The 24,503-nt window shown below is 40.7% G+C and overlaps 1 protein-coding gene across 1 annotated transcript in view; it reads right to left on the bottom strand.

The window, feature by feature from the left end:
• LOC119730216 (mitogen-activated protein kinase 1-like) overlaps positions 1-23,919 on the bottom strand; it is a 49,164-nt gene extending 25,245 nt beyond the window's left edge. The window contains exons 1-2 of the mRNA XM_038203007.1: positions 23,740-23,919; positions 6,004-6,130 (exon numbers count right to left, since the gene is read on the bottom strand). Coding sequence (XP_038058935.1) covers positions 6,004-6,130; positions 23,740-23,876 — 264 coding nt within the window. The 5' untranslated portion in view covers positions 23,877-23,919. The remainder of the gene's footprint in view (positions 1-6,003; positions 6,131-23,739) is intronic.
• Positions 23,920-24,503: the final 584 nt, after the last annotated feature.

Genomic DNA, 24,503 nt, shown 5'->3' with positions numbered 1-24,503 from the left:
GCTTTAGCATGCTTCAATCAAACATGTGCATCAAAATGTGCATTTCTTGTACACCATGTTCACATAATGTGAAGGGCGCTTGGTTTTTTTTAATAAGGTTTATAACCAAATGGTTTACAAAATATTTGCACCCCGGATTCCAAGCAAATATCATTTGTCTCATGAAAGTACATGACATGTGATTGATGAGCGAACATGTGCCAATGTCTACATTACACATCATGGCATACATGTAGGTCTACATGTACATAAACATGCAGAGTGCACTGCAAAGTCATTAATCCTTCATGGTTGCGTGCACATACGGTATTTTGATACCATTATGTTGTACATACCGTATAGTACACGACATACCGTAATTTTCGGAGTATAAACCGCAGCCTATACGTTGAATTTGCACATGAAAATGTTTACTACTGCTTATATACAGGGAGGCAAATACGCCGAACCTTGAACAAAAGTGAGATTCAAATGTGTATTTAATGTACTGGTATAAGAAAAGATCTGTTGCTGAAATGAATTATCAATTAAGACAGTCATAAACAAACCGAAAGCACGTCCAACGAAAAGGTACCGAGCGGTAAAAAGTACGGCAGGCCGGCCGGGTATGCGTGAGTGAAAGCTCACGGTCTCTTCGACGCTTGCGACCGGCCGTACATGATACTTGTGCTGCATATGCCGCCATGCATGCTAGCTGTAGCTGCCCGCATTTTCCGGGCCCAGCCCATGTGCTAGTGAACCACACCATTTGTGGTAAAAAGGGGCTGTACTTTCCTGGGAACAATAATTACCAATATTTCCGCTGTTTAAAAAAAGAAAAAAGACAACTTATACTTTTTATGGAGTTCGAACTTTCTTTATTCGATAATCAGTTGTTCAACGTCACAATATAATTTTTTTTTAAAATGTATTCAAGAAACGATGTAAAACTCAAAACAGGGGCTAAATCACCCGTTACGAATTTAATGGATTCATCCATAAAAATGTCAGCATCGTGTTGACTGTTTTCGAAAAAAGTTACTACTCGTGATTAGTTTATAGTTAGTAAGTTTTGTTGTAAAAACGGTCTGTTATTTCTTAGGACAAAACAAATCATCTGCAAGAAATTGTAGCGTTTCAGTCAGACGACAAAAATGGCGGGTTGCATACTCTCTCAAGTGCTGCGGGAAAATGTTGTCATTCGCTGGCGCAGGCTGCCGGGCCATGCGCTAACTTTTAAGGCCGGGGATCGGACGGGCAAGCGGGCAGCAATTCCCAGTGTTTATTTTTCATCATCAATTTCCATATTTGTTTGTAAAGAGTATCGACTGTAAATGATTTGATATAACTTTTGTGGCCCTTTTTATAGCTTTCGTAGTCTAAATGGAACTAGTCCAGAGCATTTTGACTAGAATTTGGAGGCCTCACACTTTTTGAAACCGCTGCGGTCGGTGCGGCTTATACACCGACCTCAAATCTTAATTTGCAGATTTGTGCGTGCTGCGGCTTTTACTCCGCGCGGCTTATATTCTGAAAATTACAGTTATGGATATAAATTTACCTTTCAACATAATGATACATACATGTACATGTACATGTATACATACATGTACATAAAAGTATGTAATTGTCACATACACATACATGTACGTGAATGTGAATGTATGAACAGGACCCTGTACATGTAGATGTACTCGTAGGTCCATGTACATGTACACGTACATGTATGCATGTGGAGTTACATTTAACAGTACCACATTGTACTGTGGTACTACAAATATAACATGGTTTGAGGGTGGACAGTCGATATTCGCTCCCCGAGGTATTGGAAGTTGACAAACTACACGTACATTGTACAATGTAGTTCCCAAGGCGAAGCCGAGAGAACTAGTTTTCTTCAGAGAAACTTGTCCAGCTCACCAGAAGAATAAAATTGCCCAACCTCCGAAAAGTTCAGTTCGTTTGCAATACAGTTCTACGGTTGTAAAGACAATTGCTTGTGACCAACTTTTTTTTAATGCAGGAGGCATCTTTATTGTCCACAATATTCTTCAATTCGGCATCACTGAGCTCGGGAAAACGCTAATATTACGTGAACGTGTGCAACCATCTTTTCATGTGAAGTTAGGGCAATGTTCGCGAGTGCGTACTTCACCCGTGTGATAGTTCCACGATTGCTTTGTAAAGTGCACGCGTAGTAGACTGTCGCATGGGTAAACCGTGCAACATTCTACTACGCACAAGTCTGCCAATATTTATCAATGACCGTGCTTCACATAATATCCACTGAAATCCACCACAAGACCACCACGACTATACTTGTAGGTAGGTTTTGATGGGCTTGGTACCGGTACAGATGGCTTGCCTACCAAAACCCCCCAAAAGGGGGGGGGGGGGAATGGATTTTGATAAAGTTGGGAAGGTTAGGGTTAATGTGACTTTTGTAATGTACGGTGGGAGCAATCAAAAGAAGACCATTACTTGTATGAAGTGTTGACTGAGAAGCCAAGCTCTGACCAAGGTGGCAGATTTAGCTGGACAGAATTATATCAACATCGTGCCATTAGACCACTGAATACATGATGAGGTACATTGAACCCTAATAACTGCCAGTCAAATGAACATGCCTAGCCAGCATGGCCAGCGATGTTGAACCGCTTTGTTGAGTTGTTCAACCCTTGACATTTTGTCTCTCCCGAGCTGGCAACAAACGTTCAAGTAGTGCTTCAGAATCCACTGGTAACAACTATTTCAAGAGCTTGCAATCTGGGGTCTGTATTACAGCGCAGACTTACATACTGTACAGATCCTTCTTAAAAAATTCATGATGCTCTGTAGTTCTTGGGTCAACTCGTTAATTATTCACTTTTTATATGATGACATTTTGGATCAAGGAGATGAATTCAATATTGGGTTTTGCATTTCACAGTAAACCAATTTTCAGCATGTTCAGTGGATACCGCAGGTATTACATAAATGCATGTCATATAATTGTTCTTGTGAGAAAACCTCACTTGTAAGCTCACTTGGGTGGGGCTCGAACCCACGACCTCCTGCTAACTAATGGGCAATTCCACGGTTACTCACATTACATTTTCATAACGTGAGTAACCGATTTTGTGCATCTTGTTTATCATACATAACACATTTTTCTGGATGTCATCTTTGGTGCTTAGGTAGGTCTAGGTCTACTCTATCTACCATGGGGATAACGGTTATTAAACCTTTTCAGTAAGGTAATTACAGCCCAAGGAAACTCAAAAGTACATCAAAAATGTAACGTGAGTAACCGTGGAATTGCCCTAATGCATCTTACCACTCGACCACCTACAAAGCTTGCCAGTGTCGGCCGGCTGGTTGGATTCTGATGAACAGTGCAACCAATCGCTATTATATGTTTTGCATCAGGGAGATGTTAATTCAATATGGGGTTTTAACACTGCCTTACTGTCTCACTCAATCAGAGAACAGCCAGGGCACTTTTGTCCTCATGAACTCTGACACGGGGTCAACCTAATTTGAATATTCACACGCAATCATAAGGCAACGCGTTCCATGTACCTAATTACATCGCAAAAGAATGCGCGTACCGGTATAATGCGAATGCCCTCTTTTCTTGCGCGTCACGCATAGAATTTTATTGACAGTTTAGAGAGCCAATGTGGTGTATAGGTTTGATTATCTCTCTATGCCCGTTATTGTAAATTACAAAAACATGGCATCCACATTGACCAATCTAAATCAACAGCTAAGTCCAGATTTCGGAATGAAATGACGTCACGATTTTGGTAAACACAACTTTGATCGGCTGGAGCATGGTGTCGCATAAATTTTAGATAAGCTTAGATGTATTGGACAGGAGACAGAGAGGGCGCCATTGGACAACAGTCGATACTCAGACTACCAAGACTGTTGTGAACAGAAAAAAAAAATCACTCCCTGTCCTATGAGGACAGGTCTCCAGTCAAGTGGGCCACAGCTAGCCCGATCTCCCTGGGTCAAACTGACTTTAATTTCTGCCCAGCAGCATCACCATGGCAACCCACTCTCTGGAGAGGCACTCAAAATGCAGCCCAGCAAAATGACTTTCCCTCCGTTCCTATCAGGTATCCCCACTTGTGGGGGAAAAATCACAGCCCTGTTTACAGTTCTTCGCCTTGGAGGAAAAATGAGAACAGAGGCTAAAATTGCATGCATGTACATGTATGCAAGTACCGGTATCGCTTTCGATGGAAGCAACCAAGTGAAATTTTGTGTCACTGATAGCTACAGTCAATGAGGTGTCTCTATGAGGTTCTTGGGTTTCAGCGACACCGATACAATTTAGCCTAAGGACTGTTTTGGTTGGTATTAAACTACGTTTTGAATGGTGGATTATTTGCAATGCTAGATTGAGAGCAATTCTTTGGAGTTTTTTATCTCTAGCATTCCTAAAATACAAAATGTTCACCTTGGAAGGTTTTTTATTTCCGTTTTTATCAGGGATGTGGTCGAGTCCATCACCGAGTCCAGTCACAAGAAATACTGGATGAACAACCAGTTTTGCACTATGACCAGTTACCCTGCTAAATGCAACATTTAACCCTTACTCTCTGAGGGTAGTTTACTGCATGTCAGTTGGTTATGCCAATGCCCTCCAGCTGCAGTTTATTGGAGGATACTTTGATGTAGCAGTGAAGGCTCCAATTGGCAGGAGTTGGAGGCCCTGGAGGGTGCCTGATACTGACCAGCTGGGGGCACTCACTTTGTTATCAGAGGACTCTCATTGTTCTCTGTGGCATGTATTGGAGTGCCTGTCCAGTTACCCTTGAAATGACATGGCAGATATTGGAGGGCCATGCAAAAAACATAGGAGATTTTCTTGAGGCACATATTGGCATGCGTTGGAGGGTCTAGTAGGGTACGGGTTAATCATAAGATGGAATTTTATCCGTCCCACCCATAAGATGGAATTTTATCAGTCCCACCCGAGTGATTTTTTCCCAACTTTTACTCGGGAGGTAACACACTGAGTATACAGTGTTTATACGTCGGTGAAGGGCAAAACCTAATTTGAAATGCAACATTTATGCAACAGTGGATTCTGATGCACCAGCTTTGTCCCTATGAACAGTTTTCCTGCTTTAAGCCTAACCCTGCTAAATGCAACAGAATGCACCAATGGCAAAAAAGTTGTTGCAAGTTGTTGCATTTAGCAGTGTCCTGATCTGATGCATTGCACCCACTGATCTCTATATAAAGACTGGATAGCTAATAAAGAGCCGCACAATGTACGAATTTGACGCCATATTGGTGAGACCGGCTGGTGATCTACAAAGGACAAGTTGTCATTTTTATAGACAGCATGATTTCTTTTGTAACGTCGCGGTTCACTGGACCACCATCACTGACCAAGGTTAACTACAATTTTTCTAACGTCGTGGTTACTAAAATGCCGCAAATATAACTTTTTCGGCGTTTTGAAATAATAATCACTACGGAAATGTGTCCCTTTTAGAACATCATAATATGTGTACGTGACCAAAATGCGCGTCAACTGTTGATACAACGCGCGCGTATTTACGCGTAGAACGTTCGTATTATACGCGGCCATCTTCGTGAGACCGGGGGCGAATTGGTCAATATGCAAAGTCTACTGTGTGAATGTTGTATGCATATCCGCTATCCAGTCTTTATATAGAGATCAGTGATTGCACCCCTGCATTCCGTTGCATTTGGCAGGGTAGGTTCATTCTGTTGCATTTGGCAGGGTGCCTGGAGAATACCCTGTGGTTGTTAGGAATATGCAATGAAATGCAACGGTGGATTCTGTTGCGCCATCCTTAGCACTATGAGCAGCTCCCTGCTAAATGCAAGAGACTGCAACAGTGGATTCTACCATACCAGTACAAAATGCAACAAAGCATGGGCAACTTGGCAGCCTGGGCGAAGCATGCAACTGCTAAATACAACAGTATGCAACAACTTTCAACACTACTGTTCTCCGTTGCATTCAGGGTTGTGGGGTCAGAGCCCCAGACTTACATTTTCATGTCGGAAGCGCGTGAGGATCTTGATTTCTCTCAGGGTGCGCTGGCAGTACGTCTGATGTTCAAAAGGACTAATCTTCTTGATGGCAACACTGCAGCCGGTTTGTTTGTCAAGGGCCGAACTGCAGAAGGAATGGAAAAAAAAAAATCACTCATCAATATGGGCCTTTCCACAGTAAAGGGGTACAAAAGTGTAACATGGGATTGGAAACGAAGCAGGATAATAAGGCTGTATAAAAAAACACCATGTTTCGCATCCGGGTTTTTGGAAAAAAGGAGGAAGAGGGGCTTTTTATTTTTCATTTTTTAATTTTTTCAAGATGGCCGCCATTTTAAAATTTCCTGCAACCGTTGGTGTTTCCACTGTTCAAAGACACTTTTAAAATGAAAGACAAGTTGGACAAGAGAACTGAACAAATTTGCAGTGTAATTTAGAGTTGTATTGGTCTATACTGAAAACTTTGACTCACATATTTTGCAAGTATTTAATTTCCGATGAATTTGTGGACTTTTTCCATGTTTTTTACTGCATTTTTCAAAAGTAAAAAATTTTAAAAATCCAGGTGGCCTCCAAAAAGAAAGCGGACGAGAAACATTTTGTTTGGTTTTTACTTCATCTAATATCAAGTTGTTTGTCCTATTTTCCACTTGTACAATCCCACCCCATTGTTGAGGATTGTGCTTTTAAAGAATTTCAGACTTTCCAGGCAAATTTGACAAGATATTTATGCTCACAGCGATAAGTACGCCACATGGACAGAAAGTTTGTTAATATTGAAAGAAAGTTATAATTACAATAAATGTCTTCATCAAATATTGTGCCTTTTCATTCTTTTCCCTACAGCATTGTTGCCTGTAAAAACCAAGACAATCTACATGTACCGTATCTTTCAGCCCTGCATGTTTGTGTGCACCCCCATGTTAATGTATGTACCTCTGTCATTTCTGTTTTAGCCTCTGAAGAAGAACTTGCTAAGTTCGCAACGTCAGGCCACATTAATTTTAAGATTTATATATTTCAGGTCCATCCAGTCAGTAAGCAGTTTGCAGCAGTTTTACTTTTTTTCATGTTTTTTTTCGTATTTTTAATAAGTTACAGGGTATTATGTTCAGGATATTACGTACACAACATGGACAGAAATTTGTCACAAGATTTATGTCCGTGTTGCATACGTTACATACAAGTCTCTTAATTAGAGACCAAGAACATTGTGTTTATTTTGGCTGGCAGCAATCCTAAATGGGCTATGAACATAAATGAGATGACATTTTGGGTAAATTCATGCACACGGTAATTAGAGTTCTGTCAATTTATAGCGAAGATTCTGTCCATGTTATGTTACCGGTACATGTTTTGATTATTGTGTTCACTCAATTCTTCATAAGGCAAAAAAAAAATTCTCTGGTTTCTGGTATGGAGCTTGCCCCAAAAGTGGTGTGACGACGTAGCTTTTTTTTTTTTTTCCAACTTTTTTTTTTCTTCAAATGTCGGCTGATGTTGCAGATGATGCTTCGATCCCCTTAAAACTCTCATAAATATCCTTCAGCAGTGAAGCTTGAGGTGACCACAGTAAGGCCATAAGGATTGAGAATTCTGCAGCCACTTACGATCTCGATGGAGCTGCCAGGCTAGTCATACACGTAAGTCTGCTCCCTTACATATTGCGCTAATTAAAAACCGTTTACAGGTTCCAGATACTCGACCGTCGCCCCCTCAGTCCGGCTTCCAGACGCACAATTACAAAATTACAACACCGTCTGCAAATGGTGCCCGACTAAATTCAGTGCAAAATATATGGGAGCCCAGAGAGGCCACATAAACTTGATCGTAACCCCATCTAAAAACACACTGAAATTGTGCAGCAGCAGAATTCCAGTCAAACCAGTGAGTTTGGCGGTTTTCAGACATCATCTTACATTAAAAAAATAATAATAATTATTTTTCCGACGCGCATGGCTATGGCGCCGCGCGTGCAGAACAGAAACCGGAAACTTTTTTTGTTTAGCCTAATCACATGTACATTTGTACTTTTATTATTTTCATCATCATTTACATCATTTCTGTGTAAGCGTTTTAGCAAAATTGCTGGACTGTTAAAATCAATAAATGATACATCTAACACGTTGAATGACCTACTGGAAAGATCACGTAAATATTGAGCTCCAAAACTCCCTTCTCATTCAATGTCATCTTTTTTTTCCTTCTAAGGATCTGTTATTCCTGTTCGCTCAGTGTGGGTGTCATCTTCTGAAATCCACTATTTGCACCGTTTTTTTGTAATTGTGTGCCAAGATTTCAGCAGGGACAGCCACCAACAAGTCAGTTAACCCTCCCAAGATATTAACCCTGCCGCAGTCGAGAAAAATACTCTCCATCAATCCGGCTTGGCGTGCCGACATCGCAATTCGCTCGAGATGTTTCCCATTCATGTCCAGTAAGGCAATACCCATCACGGCTCGGATTACCGGCCAGAAAATAATGGACAGGTTCTAAATTTATCTTGGGACATTCAGCAGGGGGCCCCTAGGCTTGCCCATGAAAACAGGAGAGAAGATTGAACCAACTAGAAATCAAACCACACAAATCGTAAAAGATTGCTAAATGCACACGTACGTATGTACATGTATGTATAATGGAAAGATATTTTTCAGGGTTGTTGTGGAAGGGGGGGTCTTACATACATTGTTATGACGTACATAGTATGTACATGTACATGCACATTTGACGAAAGAATACAAGCTGTTCCAAGGAACTGTGAACAGTCCATCATTCGCCTTTATATAACAGGAGGGTGCAACATCATGTATAGGCTCCGTGCGCTGACAAAAGAGGGCGACCTTTTACCTAGCAACGATGTCCCATGGGCGGGACATTTTGCTGGTTGACACACATCGTTCCTTGTGTGTGACACATGTACACCAGGGGATTTGTACTACATGTATGTACACGCAGTAGCCGTGCTTCGCGGCAAATGAATTGCAGTCAGGCAAGATGGCGTCGGTCGGTCACCCCCAACTGTACTTTTCTTGCCGGTGAGGGGGTACTTGTGAACGGAGCGGATTTGGAGTTGGCAAACTATTTTGTAATTGACTCAAATTCACCAACTTCAAAAAGTGCGCTCCGTTATAGGCAAATGAACGTACATAATTTGGCATGCCCAGGTCCGTGAATTCACATGTCTGGCAATTTTCCAAGGAATTCTCTGTGAATCACCTGGGGTTGAGGACTTAGTAACCACTGCATAACAATACTGTTTAACTCCCTATTTGTAATGTGTTTTTTGATATTTTCCTATTTCTACATACATATTTTTGTAAACCTTTAAGCCTTCAATATGAACATGCACATTGCAGTGTCAATGACTTACATGTACGTGTACTGCAGTGTCAATGACTTACGTCTGTATTTGCATATTAAATACATAAATGTACACGTACGTGTATGTATCTGTATGAACGTACAGTACATGTACCGGTACATGTACATGTACTTTTATGTAGACCCACTTGTAACTGCTTGTATTAATGGACCATTTTTCACTTGCACATGTTTTTTTTTTCATTTGAAGCAACAAAAGTGCTCAAAAATCAAAATCTAAAGATGGATTCTTAACAACTGAAGAGCTCTGTATATTTTGAGAAAACACAGTACGCTGGATCTCGATTTCAATTGAAAATTGCCATGTCATATTTTGAATTGCGCCCTGTCTTGACAATATCCCTAAATCAGCACTTGAGACATGATTCTCATTCAGCCGATTGTACATACTGGTACATGTACACGTGTACATGTACCCACATGTGGTATACATAGACCCACATGTTGTATACATGTACATGTATTACGTACATGATGTCACATACTGAACCGTCGAATAATAGCAGCCGCGCACGCGTGTGCGTCCCGTAAACGCTTGCACCCATTCACGGATTCACCCAGTTACAAACCAACCGCAAACAAAAATTTCCAAAAAGTGTCACTTGACACATCTTTGGAAATGACCTTCTTTTATTGTTTTCTTCAAAGTGACAGCATGCCAGAAGGAATAATTTCACAGGGAGTTAAGTAACAAAGTAAATTTTTAACAACAATTTGGTCGGTTACTTTTTGGATAGAGCATATGGTCCACTCTAACTTTAAGTGCAAATTTACTAGTATTAACCCATGAACCAGCACGCACACGTCTGCACTTAATACACCTACAGGTGTGAATTTGACACCACAGTACGGTTAGACAATAAACATGTACATGGACATGTAGGTACACCTGCCAAAGGCATGCATGCTGCTCTCATAACCCACGGCATGCTCTATTTATTCACCCTTCCCTCTGTTAACAATTCAGATCTGATCCCACCAGGGAAGAAAGCTCCGAGTCTTATACTTGTCAGTTCTTCTTAACGTCTGACATTTCAAGCAACCCCTAAGGGCTCATCATCACATACCGGCCACATGCACGTGGACCGCATTAAGAAAGAAAAAAATTCAAAATATGAAGGAAAAAAACCCGATGTGAAACACGTGCATGTACCGGTACATGTACATGTACACTCTTTACGTAAACAATGATTTTGTAATGAGACAAGTACATTTTGTGCCAACCAAAGTCAAGTCACTTGTGTCTTGCTGTATCGATGCACCGATATTATCGTACGGATCTTTATGAACAATCTGAACAGCAACTTCCTAGACTTGAATTTTGGGGTTGGGCTTAAGGCCAAAAAAAAAAGTCTCCGGTTTCTGGTATGGAGCTTGCCCAAAAAGTGGTGCGGCGACGCGGCTTTTTTTTTTTTTGTACCCGATTTTTTGCTTCAAATGTCGGCTGATGACTGCAAATGGTGCCCGACTAAACTTAGTGCAAATATATGGGAGTCCAGAGAGGCCACATAAAGCTTATTCTCGACCATAACCCAATCTAAAAACACGTTAAAATTGTGCAGCAGCAGCAGGATTCCAGTCAAACCAGTGAGTTTGGCGGTTTTGAGACATCATCTTTCATTGAAAAAAAAACCTTTTCATTTTGCCGACGCGCATGGCTACGGCGACGCGCGCGCATACCAGAAACCAGAGACTTTTTTGGGGGGGGCCTAATGGGTACCTGGATTATTTTTCAATTAGGTACCCGCTTCCCATTCTACCCGCAAATTAAGCACACCCAATGCAAGTCATGTTTTCTATCATCGATTTACATACATACCGTAATGTAAACATAGCAAATTCCATGCTAAACAGTCAAATAACCCCCCTAAATTCAGTTTTTTCCCAGACCTGTATACATGTACATGGTAATCACTCTGTACTCAATACACTTGGCATATGCCCAGTACATGTATCTGAACAGACTCTATCATGTCAAAAGTTCCATTCTTTCACAATGAATGGAGTCAGTCAACCGAACTGGACCTTCCCCTCAGCATGTCAATGCTGAAATGGCCATACATTTGTTGATCGTATAATCTTTAGTGTTGATATTCAGAACGTAAACTTGACTGGTAACAGTTCTTTCTGTTTGAGGACACTTTTATTGAATCATGCCTTCTTTTTTTGAGTGCATAGCCATAGGCCATACCGATAAGCAGCAAACCACAAAAAAGGGGGCTTACGTGCACATGTACATGTGCATCATGTACCAGTATTTGAATATAAATACCGGTACTATCACTATTGGATCTTTGTATAACCTTCATCCATGCATGGGTGTGTGAAAAATCGGAGGGCTTGGGACATGTTACTGGGTACCGGTACCTTACAATAAGAAATAATCTTCTCATTTTGACAGATTCTGTTGCCTGCTGAACGCAACAGGATGCAACAGAATGTAATAGAATCCAGCAGGAATAGGCAAGGTTACACCTCAATTCAATTCAACAGGATCCAACTGAAAAATGTAAAATCGTTACATGTAGCTCCTGTTGGATTGAGCAGGGTTATGTACATGTACATGTATGTACATGTACATGTACATATACATGTACATGTAGGGTTACTTGTGTTCGATGTTATAGATGTGCATGACATGTACATGTAGTTGTACGTATTGTTTGAAATGATTACCCCAACTCCCTGAGACGCTGAAGACCATGTTCGACTTGTCCATCAAAATCCATCACTCATTCTGCTTTTATACCATAATGCTTCAGGACCAAATCCATTGAAATCCACCACTGGTCATGCTGGTGCTGGTGGATTTTGATGGACTTGGCACATATGGCTTACATGTACCGGTATCTGCCAAAATGCCCTAAAACGGGGGATGAATTTTTGATGGAGTTGTTAAGGTTAGGGTTAATTCATCACTACTTAAACACTTTTTGCTGAAGTTTCATATTTGCCTATTTTGGGTAAAACAATACTGGAACTTATTACATTACTCGCCACTCAAGCATTTCCAACTTCAGCTAATTATCCGGTACATGAATGTTTGTACATGTACAATGTAGGTACAGTACAAAAATAGCATGCCATGCCACTTTAAACTGTCGGTCTCTATGGCCACGTCACACCCTGACAGGAATTAATTTGTGAGTTCAATACTGTACCCACAAGCACTCATGTAGCGTCACAAGGTACCCCGGTGGTGAAAAAATAAGACATGACAGTTTGGCAAGGAGGGGGGGGGGGGGGGGGGGGGGGGGGGAGGGGAGTCAGTGGCATGTAGACAGCCAGTGCTGTGGCAGGCACTCCATTTGTTAATTGATCAGGCAGGTTGAGATTGGATAACAAAAAGGTGAATGCAGACAACGTACAGATTTCACGATGAGTGCATGTTCAGGAATTTCCAACATTTTTGGAAGCGACACCATACAGGTGTCACAATTTAAATTCAATTTGATCCATCTAATGAGGTTACATGTACATACATGTACCAGTACGGTATAAGTACAAACACTGTACATATGTACATGTACATCATGGACCCCTATTGTCCCTCTTTTGTTCATACTTTTTAGGAAGACGTACCGGTACGTCCCATATGTTTTGTACACGATCACACATCAAGGACCTTCGGTAAATCGTGATGTGAACCCTATTGTCCTCTAGTACTGTTATAACAAACCACAATATGAATGTGTGTACATGTACATGAGGTCTACCCGATGTTCCCCAATACCTATCTTCCCCAAAATCCTTAGGGTTAGGGTTCGGGAACACAGGTGTTGGGGAACGTTAGTATTGAAGAACATAGGTATTGGGAACATACATGTAGGTATTGGGGGACACACTCATGTACATGTAGGTACCGTATGCACCCGTATACATGTATATGTACACATACGTGTACATTTGGTAGTCACAGCCAATCAATCCTGCTTATGTTGGCAGGGAGCGCTCAAAACTGTTTAAAAAACAGTCACTCAATTCATTTTGTCTGCTGGAAAGGCTTTGCTGCATTTGTCTGCAACAGAGGGAGATTTTATACTATGCACATGTTGCACGGCAAAAGCTAATAATACATAGAAGAAAAAAAACAGCGTTTCATAACCCCCTAGCCCCTTTTTGTAAGGAACCATCCTCAATCCTCCAAAATCCTCCAAAATGTTGCACTTATGTTCAAATGAAGAATACCCAGCGCCTCAATCCTACAACATACTCCAACAGCCCTGCCTCTCAAAATGCATTCACCCTCAATCCTTTAAAATCCTGCGAAACCGCCAGGAGGACTTTGGAAGATTGAGGGTTAAGGTTAATAAATACCAGGCCCTCTTTGTTTGTCTTGCCTAAGATTTGAGTCTTCTACATGTTAGCTTGAGAAACTCCAGCTCCAATGCTCATCGGGAATTCAACACGAACAGAGCTGGAGGTCAATGTGAATGATTCAAGAAGCAAAGAATCGACTTAAAACATAACAAAGCTGACTAAAATATGAAAAATATGATGATTTTGGCGGCTGTGTTGAGGCCAAATTTCACAGCCTCTGCCATTTTTAGACTGCTGGCTACAATGTACATTGACCTACAGCTCTACATGTCGAATTCCCGATCAGTATTGGAGCTGGAGTTTCCCAAGTACATGTAGGCCCTAAAACTCATTTTTGAAGTTTGAAAAAATTAATATTCCTTGGTCAGTTGGTCGTGCTTAATCTCCAGACTAGAGACAAATACAAAGATGTCTGGGATGGCAGACTGGCATACCAGACATGACTGCAGTTTAACGGTATAATTACTCGACCATCATGGGATTGTTACACTCCATTCCACATGACTCGCTCACTCTATCCTGCGTAATATTTATCACAACAGTCGGTGACATTTAAAAAGCTTAAATTATCCAATTCATAAACCCAGCGTAATTGAAATCTGCATCAGCGATTAGTGATTAAGGGGGAGCAGTGGACGAGTGGCGTTGCTCCTTGGTAGAGAAATGTTACCCATATGAACACAGTACTTGTATCCATTATGTATTGTAGAGCTCCAAACGTGTTAAAGGTAGGGCAGATCATGTGTCATTTGTGCATTTTTCCCCCTTTTTGAAGCTACAAAAGCGCTCAAAAACTAAAAACAGGTGCGTAACAACTAAGCTGATGAAGTTTAGCTGAGTGAATATTTTGAGAAAGTAATATTCTAGGATCTCGATTTCAATTCGAAAGTTACCGAGTCGTATTTTGAATTGCATCCAAAATCAGTGTCTGGGACACGTTCTCATTCAGCCGATTGCAGCTAGGCGATGTCACGCACTGAACCGACGAAAAATTTCAACCGCGCATGCGTGTGTGCCATGTAAACGCTTGCGCACAGTGCTGCTGTCTCCAGAGCGTCTTCGGCCCCCATATCGCTCAAAAGGTGTGTGGTCTACAATTACGGAACAAGATTGTGTGTACATACATGTACACTTGTACATGTACATATGTATGAGCTGAAAGGGGTGTTGATTTAATGATGAAGTAAACTTTCCAACCTCTTTTAAATTTAGAGGCCACTGTAGTATTTAAATGTATAATTATGCATGTGTTAGTGTATGTACACTTGTACAATACCTTTAAAATTAATGATTTTTATGGAATCAAATTCAAGCCCCCCCCCCAACAACCTTGTTTCTGTAATTTGATGTAGCGTCTATCCCACAGTTTCAAAATGTCTGAACCAAATTTTTAAAAATCCGGATTTAAGTGTCCCCTGCCCCCCTAACAATCCCTACCAAATCATATATTACGATAGTGTTGGTGTCTTCTTTTTTTTCGGACTACTGCATACTGTTCCAGCTATTTGAGGCAAGCCTTTATTCACTTCAGTCTATGTCCTGGGGTTAAGTGCATTCTGCAAAGTCGCTCGTCTTTAAATTAAATTTGATAAGACGATGATACATTGTACATGTACATGTACATGTCCATCTAGTAAATGAGGTTTATTGCAACCCAGACATTAAAGGGCAGAGTTGGGGGGCATATCATGCTAAGTGATAGAATTTACATCTGGATTATTAAAAAATTTGGTTTGAATTCCACTATTCGGTTTTCGGTTTTGGAAACGTGGCGGAAACTAGTTCCCAACTTCCCATTAATATTATATTGAGGCCAAGGGATGTTTCGCATGCTCAGTAGTGTGTAGCGTGTAGTGTAGCTACATGACGTGTGGTCTGTGAACGTGGTCTCAAATGTTGCATCATATGATTATCAGAGAGTTCCCATCCATTTTTGTTTTCAATATTACAGCTCTGGGGTGTTTTTGTAAAGGCCCAGTGGTCATTGAATCCTGCAAACTATACCCAGTCATTGGGAGAGCATTGCATGCGGCACCTCACTCGTCACTTGTTGTTGGCATGACTGTGAGCTGGATGGGAAGTTCCCGTGAAATCAGATAACTTGTTATTCGGTTTGAAAAAGTTAGGATAACCGAATTTTGAAATCTCTGATTTCTTCCACCACTACTGATATCTTAATGGCTGTCATTTAATTGTTTTGGTTTTGTAACCCTAACAGAACTCAACCCATCAAACCCCAACGGCATGTTTTGTTGGAATCTGTCAGGATGGGTACAGTACCCCTAAACTGACAGTCTTTTACATTGGGTTGGCACACCTCCTGAATCAAAGTCAGAAATGCGTGTGTGCAGTTTCCCATATGGTGTTGGAATTTGCCAGGATGGGTATAGTAAATCATGCTAGGGAGTTAGGGGTAATGAGAGTCGCTGATCACAATTTAGCTATTAACATCACTATTAAACGACCACTCACGTGAGGGCTACACAAAGAAGGAACACAAAAGGAAATCTACAAAACAGTCAAGTGGAAAGACAAGTATTGACGCTACTCTTGAACTGGGACAGATTATAATCAACAGGATATTGATCAATGTGTTATGCACATGTACATTAATATGTGAAGCCACATAATAAAACCTTATAAAACTAGTTCCTTACAGTACTGCTCAGTCATTTTGGAATGAAGGGTACTTTAGTTTTGTGGTAAAACTACTGCTCCTTGGGATAAAATAATACAATTACATCATGTACACGTTATGTATATATACATGGGAACTACATGTATCCTGAATGACGTCTCCTGATGACGAACAGAGCATACCGGTACGGTTTGAAATGTCGCGTTAAACCAATTAGGCAAAAAAAATTAATAGTACTGCTTCCGGTTACCCTAGGTACCTACCCTATTTTGAAAGCCCCTACCTAATTTTTTTTTTTGGGGGGGGGGGAATGAGGAAAAAAACCTGAAATCATCAATTACTACCTTTTACCCTTGACTACATTCAGACACCTCCATAGGATCGTACACAAAAATAAAATTGCTAAAAAAAAAATCCCATACCTACATTTTGTACCTAACCTCTTTTCAAATGCCATGTAATCGGAAGCATTTTTTTTTTTTGCCTTAGTTCTTCTCAGAACCACACAACTCACTAAAAGATACATGTATTATTCATATGGTGTTACCACAAACCTCCCATTCATAGATCACGTCCACCATGCAAACCCTTAAGTCTCCTTTATCCTGAATTCATCAAAATCTAACACTGTGCAGTAAACCCAATGAAACAAACACAGTTTGAAAAATAAACAAGTCAGGTGTGTTTACAAACACAAATGCCCCGCAACCGTGACTGTTTCCATGACATAACACCACTCTAACATCAACTTACATGTACCTTGGTCAAATGGAACGTTCATTGACAGCATTAGTGTCCTCTGTAGGTTTTATATGAATTAATCCCTAATCCCTATGATCTCAGAATAAATACAAGATTTCTATTGTTTTAGCCACTGTGACCTTGACCCTGGACCTTTCGACCCCCAATGCGATAGGCTCCTTAGGATTGCCAAGAACAATCCACAAACCAAATTTGAAGTTCTTTGTAAAGTATTTCTCAAGTTATCGCGCTGACAAAATTTCTTTTGTTTTAGTCACTGTGACCTTGACCCTTGACCTTTTGGCCCCAAATGCAAAAGGCTTCTTAGAATTGCCAAGGACAATCCACAAACCAAATTCGAAGTTCATATGTAAAGTATTTCTCAAGTTATGGCGCTGACAAAATTTCTATTGTTTCAGCCATTGTGACCTTGACCCTTGACCTTTCGGCCCCAAATGCAAAAGGCTTCTTAGGATTACCAAGGACAATCCACAAACCAAATTTGAAGTTCATATGTTAAGTATTTCTCAAGTTATCGCGCTGACAAAATTTCTATTGTTTCAGCCACTGTGACCTTGACCCTTGACCTTTTGGCCCCAAATGCAAAAGGCTTCTTAGGATTACCAAGGACAATCCACAAACCAAATTTGAAGTTCATATGTTAAGTATTTCTCAAGTTATCGCACTGACAAAATTTCTATTGTTTCAGCCACTGTGACCTTGACCCTTGACCTTTCGGACCCAAATGCAAAAGGCTTCTTAGGATTACCAAGGAAAATCCACAAACCAAATTTGAAGTTCATATGTTAAGTATTTCTCAAGTTATCGCACTGACAAAATTTCTATTGTTTCAGCCACTGTGACCTTGACCCTTGACCTTTCGGCCCCAAATGCACAAGGCTTCTTAGGATTACCAAGGACAATCCACAAACCAAATTTGAAGTTCATATGTTAAGTATTTCTCAAGTTATCGCGCTGACAAGATTTGTCCGGACACACACACCACACACACACCCACCCACACACACACCCACCCACGGAAGGACAAGGCGGAAACAGTATGCCCCTTCGGCTTCGCCCTTAAAGGGAATATACAACTTTTGCAAACATCGAAAAATAAAACTACCAAGTTTTTACGAAATACCTTACTAGGATGTTGGTAAATGACAGTCTAAAGCATCCTGTAAAGTTATGGCACCTGGTGTGAAGTCATTTTCAAAAAAATGGTATTTTTGTATACATTTCCAACGGTGGTCGGCTGACCACCGTTGGAAAAACCTAACTATTTTTCATCTACTGCTCCAACTTTACACTTTTGTCAGTCCAAATTTTGTTTGCTATTGGTTACATGTTCATGAACGGGTGCAGGCCAGCTAGACTGCTTCCCTTCCCTTACAATTTTCCGTCATCTATGAATTGATCCATTTTATCTTTAGTGGAGTCAAGGAACCAGACTACTTGACCATTTTTGTTTTTCTTGGTTTTTCCATCATTTTCGAACACAAAACTTCAAACATGTCAGTGTAACAATATTTGATCTATTATACTAACCCCTCAAATAGTTCATTTCTGAAAATTACAGCAAAAGCCAATGATGTACCTTCCCTTTAACAAGTTGTTGGCTTTGGTGGATTTGAATGGACAGGATTACATTACCCGTCAACTGTAACCTACACTCTTTTAACACCAACAACTTCACAAAATACTTTTGATGTTGATAAAGAGTTCATCTACACATGTGCATGTAATGAACAGGTGAGAGCAAAAATAGTGGCTCATTATTGTGCATGTATGTACATGTATGTATAGCGTACGTGGAAACCTGTCATTCTGTATTGTATTCACTGATTGATTGTATATAGACCACTCGTTTTCAATGGATGTTGTTATGTAGGTCCGCTTGATCAGTGCAATGGTACCAAGTCCTCAAGGTCAAGCTTGGAACAGAAACAAAAATCTGAAACTATAGAAAGGAAATCATTATGAGGAAATAACACACGAGACAGATTACGTCAATGGTCCTTAGTTCATGTGCATTGGTAAACAGGCGACACAAATAACAAACAGGACACAAGTTCCATTCTTGGACAGTTTTAACCCACACACTCTTTTACATACATGTAGGTACATGTTGCGTACAAAAGTTACAAACTTCAGTAGGATCCAGTGCTATTGAGGTCAATGTTCAACTTCAAATGGACTGGGAAAACCTCAGATTGAAACGGCCTTTTTCGAAATGAAAAATCACTGGCTTTACAGTTAGTTGGAAGGACACTTGCGTTACACCTGTTAAGCAGGAAAACTGGGTCTCTTTCCCATCAGAAATACACTACTTGTAAGACTGCAGAAATAAATTATAAAAAGTGCCCTTCATAAAGCTGGGATTCCACTTTTATCAGTCGGACCAGACTTTTCTTGTGATAGCTTCCTGGAAGTTCCTGCTACCCTGAATATCACACTGAAAACAAATCTACAAATTCGGGGTGCCCATTCAGTGAAGGCAGAGCCCACTTCCTGCTTCCGTTGTTGTTACAGGCAAAAAGCCATCCATTGATTCCATTCACAATGGGCATGTAAGTGATACGCCATTGAACTTTGGTAACAATATAAAGTACAAACACATATGTGTGAATTACAGAAATGCACAGAAAGGCACAAGTGAGAAAACACTACATTGCTGTACAATGTAAATTGTTGTACGATGTAAATATACCAACATTTTACTACATGTATGTATTGTATCCAGTTGTTTCTTTTATATCAGGCAACAGTAATGTTGCTCTAAAATGCAACAAACGTGGGATGACTGATCAATAAGAAGTGGTGCATAACATTTCTTCATATATTTTTTTTGGGTGGGGGGGGGGGCAATACCAATTTTAGGTACAAATGATTCTTGTATGGCTTGTACACTGTACTGTACGTGTACTTATGATGGTATAATGGGATTATTTCCTGTCAATTAAAACCCTAACCTCATGAGCGCTTTTTACTAGAAAGTATCCTGAATCTGCCAAAATCCACCTATTGTGTCATGCACAAAAACTTTGGTGTTGGTGACTGCTCAGTGTGGAGGTATCCTGAATCCATCAAAATCCTGCAGTGCCGCTAGGCTTACAATCCTGAATCCATCAAGATCTCCCTGTTTTCAATATGGAAGTATCCTGAATCTGGCGAAATACTCAAAAACGGGGATATGGATTTTGATGGATTGAGGGTGGTTAGGGTTTATACATGCTTTAAAGGATGCCTTGCACGGTACCCACATGTAATCGCAAGGACAACACAGTCTGATCTGCACAAACAAATCATTTCTTTCATTCAACCCTGAAAGGGCTGGGTTATTTTGACCATCTCTCAGCCGGGGAGGGGGGGGGGGGATCTCGGCCATCGAGTGACAAAAAATTTTGAAACTCAGTACATGCATAGACCAACTCATCATGAACATACCCAAGAAATGTCATGACTATAGGTAAAAGGGTTTTGGAATTATGGATAATTAATTATTCATATGTACGAATGGTAATTGTGCTCTGTGTACACGACGTGTAGAGCCGGAAAATTTATTGGATGTTTTTATGTTTTTTTTCCGATTTTTATGTTTTTGGGATCAAAAGATGTGCAGGCTCAAGGCTAAAAAGTCATAGCAGCTCAGGTCGCAAAAAAAATTAAAAATCAAGGCTGTCACGGAAAAAGTTCAGCCCCCCCCCCCCCAAGCCCTTTTAGGGTTAAGTTACTTACAGATCACTCAAAAATTTAGTTGAAGCATGTTTCCCATGTACATACACATACAAAATGATTGAGTTTGAATGATCAGCTACCAGTTACATGTACACACAGCATGGCCCTGTTTCTTGAAGAAAATAAAGAGGGCACATTTCACCGAAGGAGAAATAAAGGACTTGCAATTTTTTGGGGAAAAAACGTATATACTTGAGTTTATAGTGAGCATATCAGGCTGAATTATAATAGTAAACAAAATGGTGGGTTATTTTTTTTTGCAGTAACTTTTTGTAACTGTGTGTATATATGTAAGGGCCTTGAATACAGACCAGTAGACTAGCCCTAGACTGGTGCTCAGCTCAGCATCAACTAGCCCCACAACTGTGTCTCAAATACTGGCCTTGCTCGGTATGTAGAGCCACTCAGCAATGCATGCTTAATTTTCTGCAAAGGTGTGTTTCCTGAATGTGAAGTCTATACTGTGGTTTCACTTGATATTCACTATGGTCTATGGAGGTTACTTAGTTTTATAAATAACCTGGGAAATTCTAAAAGGTCAAAGGTGCATACTCTCTCCAAAATTTCCCATGAATATTGATGCAGGATAAGTAGTAGATGTCTTGTAAAGTTGACGCACGCTCAGTGGATGATTAGGCCGAGTAAAAAAAAAAAAAGGTTCTCTTCCGGGTTTTTGAAAAATAGGAGGAAGAGGGGCTTTTTATTTTTTATTTTTTTCAAGATGGCCACCATTTTAAAATTCCCTGCAACCGTTGGTGTTTCCACTGTTCAAAGACACTTTTAAAATGAAAGACAAGTTGGACAAGAGAACTGAACATATATACAGTGCCCTTTAGAGTTGTATTGGTCTACCAAGAACAGTTTTAGATGCATTTGCTTTAACCGCCAAAAGTCGCGAGCGAATTCTTTAAACACAAGCTCCAGCGTGAGCTAGTCTCATACCGGTTGCATTCTGGCTTTGAAGTCAGCATTTACCGCATACAGTACGGCAGACAGATTCCGGTTGAATACGTACTTGCACTTGTACGCATGCGCATGCGCATATTATCGTTCCCTCCTACAGTACCCCCCGCGGCGCACTCCGAGCGATCGAACCGAAAATGACTGCGATCATTCTGCGCGCGTGCACGTTTCGAGTGTCAGGTTGGCTCAGTGCGGAAAGGGCATATTTTTCATCATTTTTGCCGAAAAACAGACAGAATCCACCGATGTTTGTTGGGTGCACATAACGTGAGTATGTCATGAGGTATTGTACGGAGTTTAGGGGCAAACTGTGCAGCGGTTCTGTGGGAAATAGCTTGGTTGTGATGGACGTTTTTGTACTTAGTTGGTGTTTTGTAGAGGCAAACAGTTTTGCGGGGTAAGCTGCCTAGGAGTAGGAACCAAGTGGGTGAGTTTTGTTGTGAACTCGCCATGCTCGCACTGTCGCAGGGGTAGCGATCACACGTCGATATTATGTGGTGTACAAAGTGACCGACAGAGTCTATACTGAAAACTTCGACTCACATATTTCGCAAGTATTTATTTTCCGATGAATTTGTGGACTTTTTCAGTGTTTTAACTGCATTTTTCAAAAATAAAAAATACTAAAAAAATCCAGGCGGCCTCCAAAAAGGAAGCAGGCGGGGACGAGAAACTTGTTTTTTTTTTTACTTTGCCTTAAAGCTCTTGTCTGGTTCCCTGACCCCACTGGCCTTTTGACTATAATTAGGCCGGGAAACAGTCTGGTAAATATCAGAGAGGCCATGCTCTTTCAAAACCGTCTGAATTCTTTGACGAATTACCATTATTTTCGGATATCTAGACCTCTGAAGGTACTGAATTTAATGATTTTTGTGCTAACCAGCAGTCATACTATAGCTGGGTTGATTTTCTGCTGACAAAATGATTTCGATCTTTAATTAATTTTCGGCTCCCCTAGCAACAGGACCATCCGTGCGCATACCACATGTGGGATGTGTGACATTAATACGGAGGTAGTCCAGTATTTCCGTCACATTTATGGGACTACCCCCCCCCCCCCCCCCCCAGATTCTGCAATGTTTTTGTATGCCATGTATGCACTGGAAGTATACCTATGATGCATGCAATGGAAAGATTCCCATATTATCTGGCCATCACTAATTTTTCCCTTCAGTGACCTAGTATCACTGTCAGCCAATAATGTCCTAAAAAGTGAAATTTAGCAGGGAAAATATTGAAGTATTTACTGAGAAACACTTGACTTTCAGACCAGTCTCATCCGGTTTGTGCACTGGGTGAAAAGTGATGGCCAGATATGGGAATCTTTCCCATGCAATAATACATTGAGTATAGTGCAGCTAGTGAGCTACATAGCCCAGGTTGGAAGAAGTCTTCATTGCAATACGACTGACGTCCAGGATGAGAATTCTCTACGTAATACCACCCAAACTTTTGACCAGATTTTTGTTATGTTTTACCTAGTTCTAGTTATAGACAACACGCGACCCAAAATTAAAGATGACGATCACCGCGCGATGTACTGTGAGCACGCACAAATGGCAAGGGCCAAGGCACAAACTGCGCAGGCATGGCAGGAAAATCGTGATTTCTACCACAAGAATCTGTTCAAATTTGCAAAATGGGTGTGACATTAGAATTGAAAAAAGTTTGCTTTTGATTGTAAACTAAAGGTGATTTTTTTAGCAATAAAAAACATTTCACTCTAATTTGATCAAAACAAAACAGAAACCCTACACTACATACACGATCGCCGTACAACAGCTACATCAGTACATGGGATTGTATTGACATCCATGCAGTAGCGACATAGGCTGGCTAGTCATGTAGGCCGCCTACATGACGTTTGTACGTGACGTGAATCAGGTTTGCTTCGGAGAAGTTCGTGATCCATCGATTAATTTACTGTCAAAGTAAGGGCAAGAACTTACCATACCATACCGTAGGCCCCCTCCCCGATGTAAAGGAGGGTGTTGTATCTAGGGCCAACATCAAACACTTGCCCACGAATAACTTCAGGGGCAGAACGCGACTTAGATTCACCTCCGGATGATGCGAACGCCGCCATGTTGATTCTGAAGAGCTCAGCTAGTGATTCAAGGACTGATTATCATTGGTCCGTTGCGACCATGTGATCCTTGAATAACCTTCGGCTAGCTGGCTAGCTTCATTCAGCAGAACGATCCAATTTCAACAAGGCCAACTTTTTGAATGAAATAGTCAAAGAAAAGAAATGCTTCCGTAATGTTAAATAATTGATGTGCTCACCACAATGACCTCGTTTTTAAGCCCGTTAGGTTGCACAAGAGAATATTAGACTGATTAATTTGCAACAAACCCGGAGAAAAAGTGTACTTGTGAATTGAAGTGGAACAGAAAACTTTCACTAAACTATAAAAATGCCGCACAAAAATATCAACGTGTGTACAAAGCATGGATTAGAACTTTAATTAATTATGTACTTGGACATTAACTTTAATTTAACGGGAATTAAGATCAGCTAATGGACCGGAATATAATTTATTTGTTGAATTCTAGGGTGTAGGTCCGACCTAATTCACTCCCAATTAATCCGACTGGAAAGCCGGAACTGTGTGTGTGGATATGGGGGGGGTAGAACATAATTGTGCATCAGGAAATGAAAATATCCTGCCAAAACTTGTGTGGAATTTATCTCAAGTTAACCCTGCATGGT

Source organism: Patiria miniata, unplaced genomic scaffold (assembly GCF_015706575.1).
Source record: "Patiria miniata isolate m_02_andy unplaced genomic scaffold, ASM1570657v1 HiC_scaffold_22, whole genome shotgun sequence".
NCBI classification, from domain to species: domain Eukaryota; kingdom Metazoa; phylum Echinodermata; class Asteroidea; order Valvatida; family Asterinidae; genus Patiria; species Patiria miniata.
This window is presented reverse-complemented; position numbering and strand designations above follow the sequence as displayed.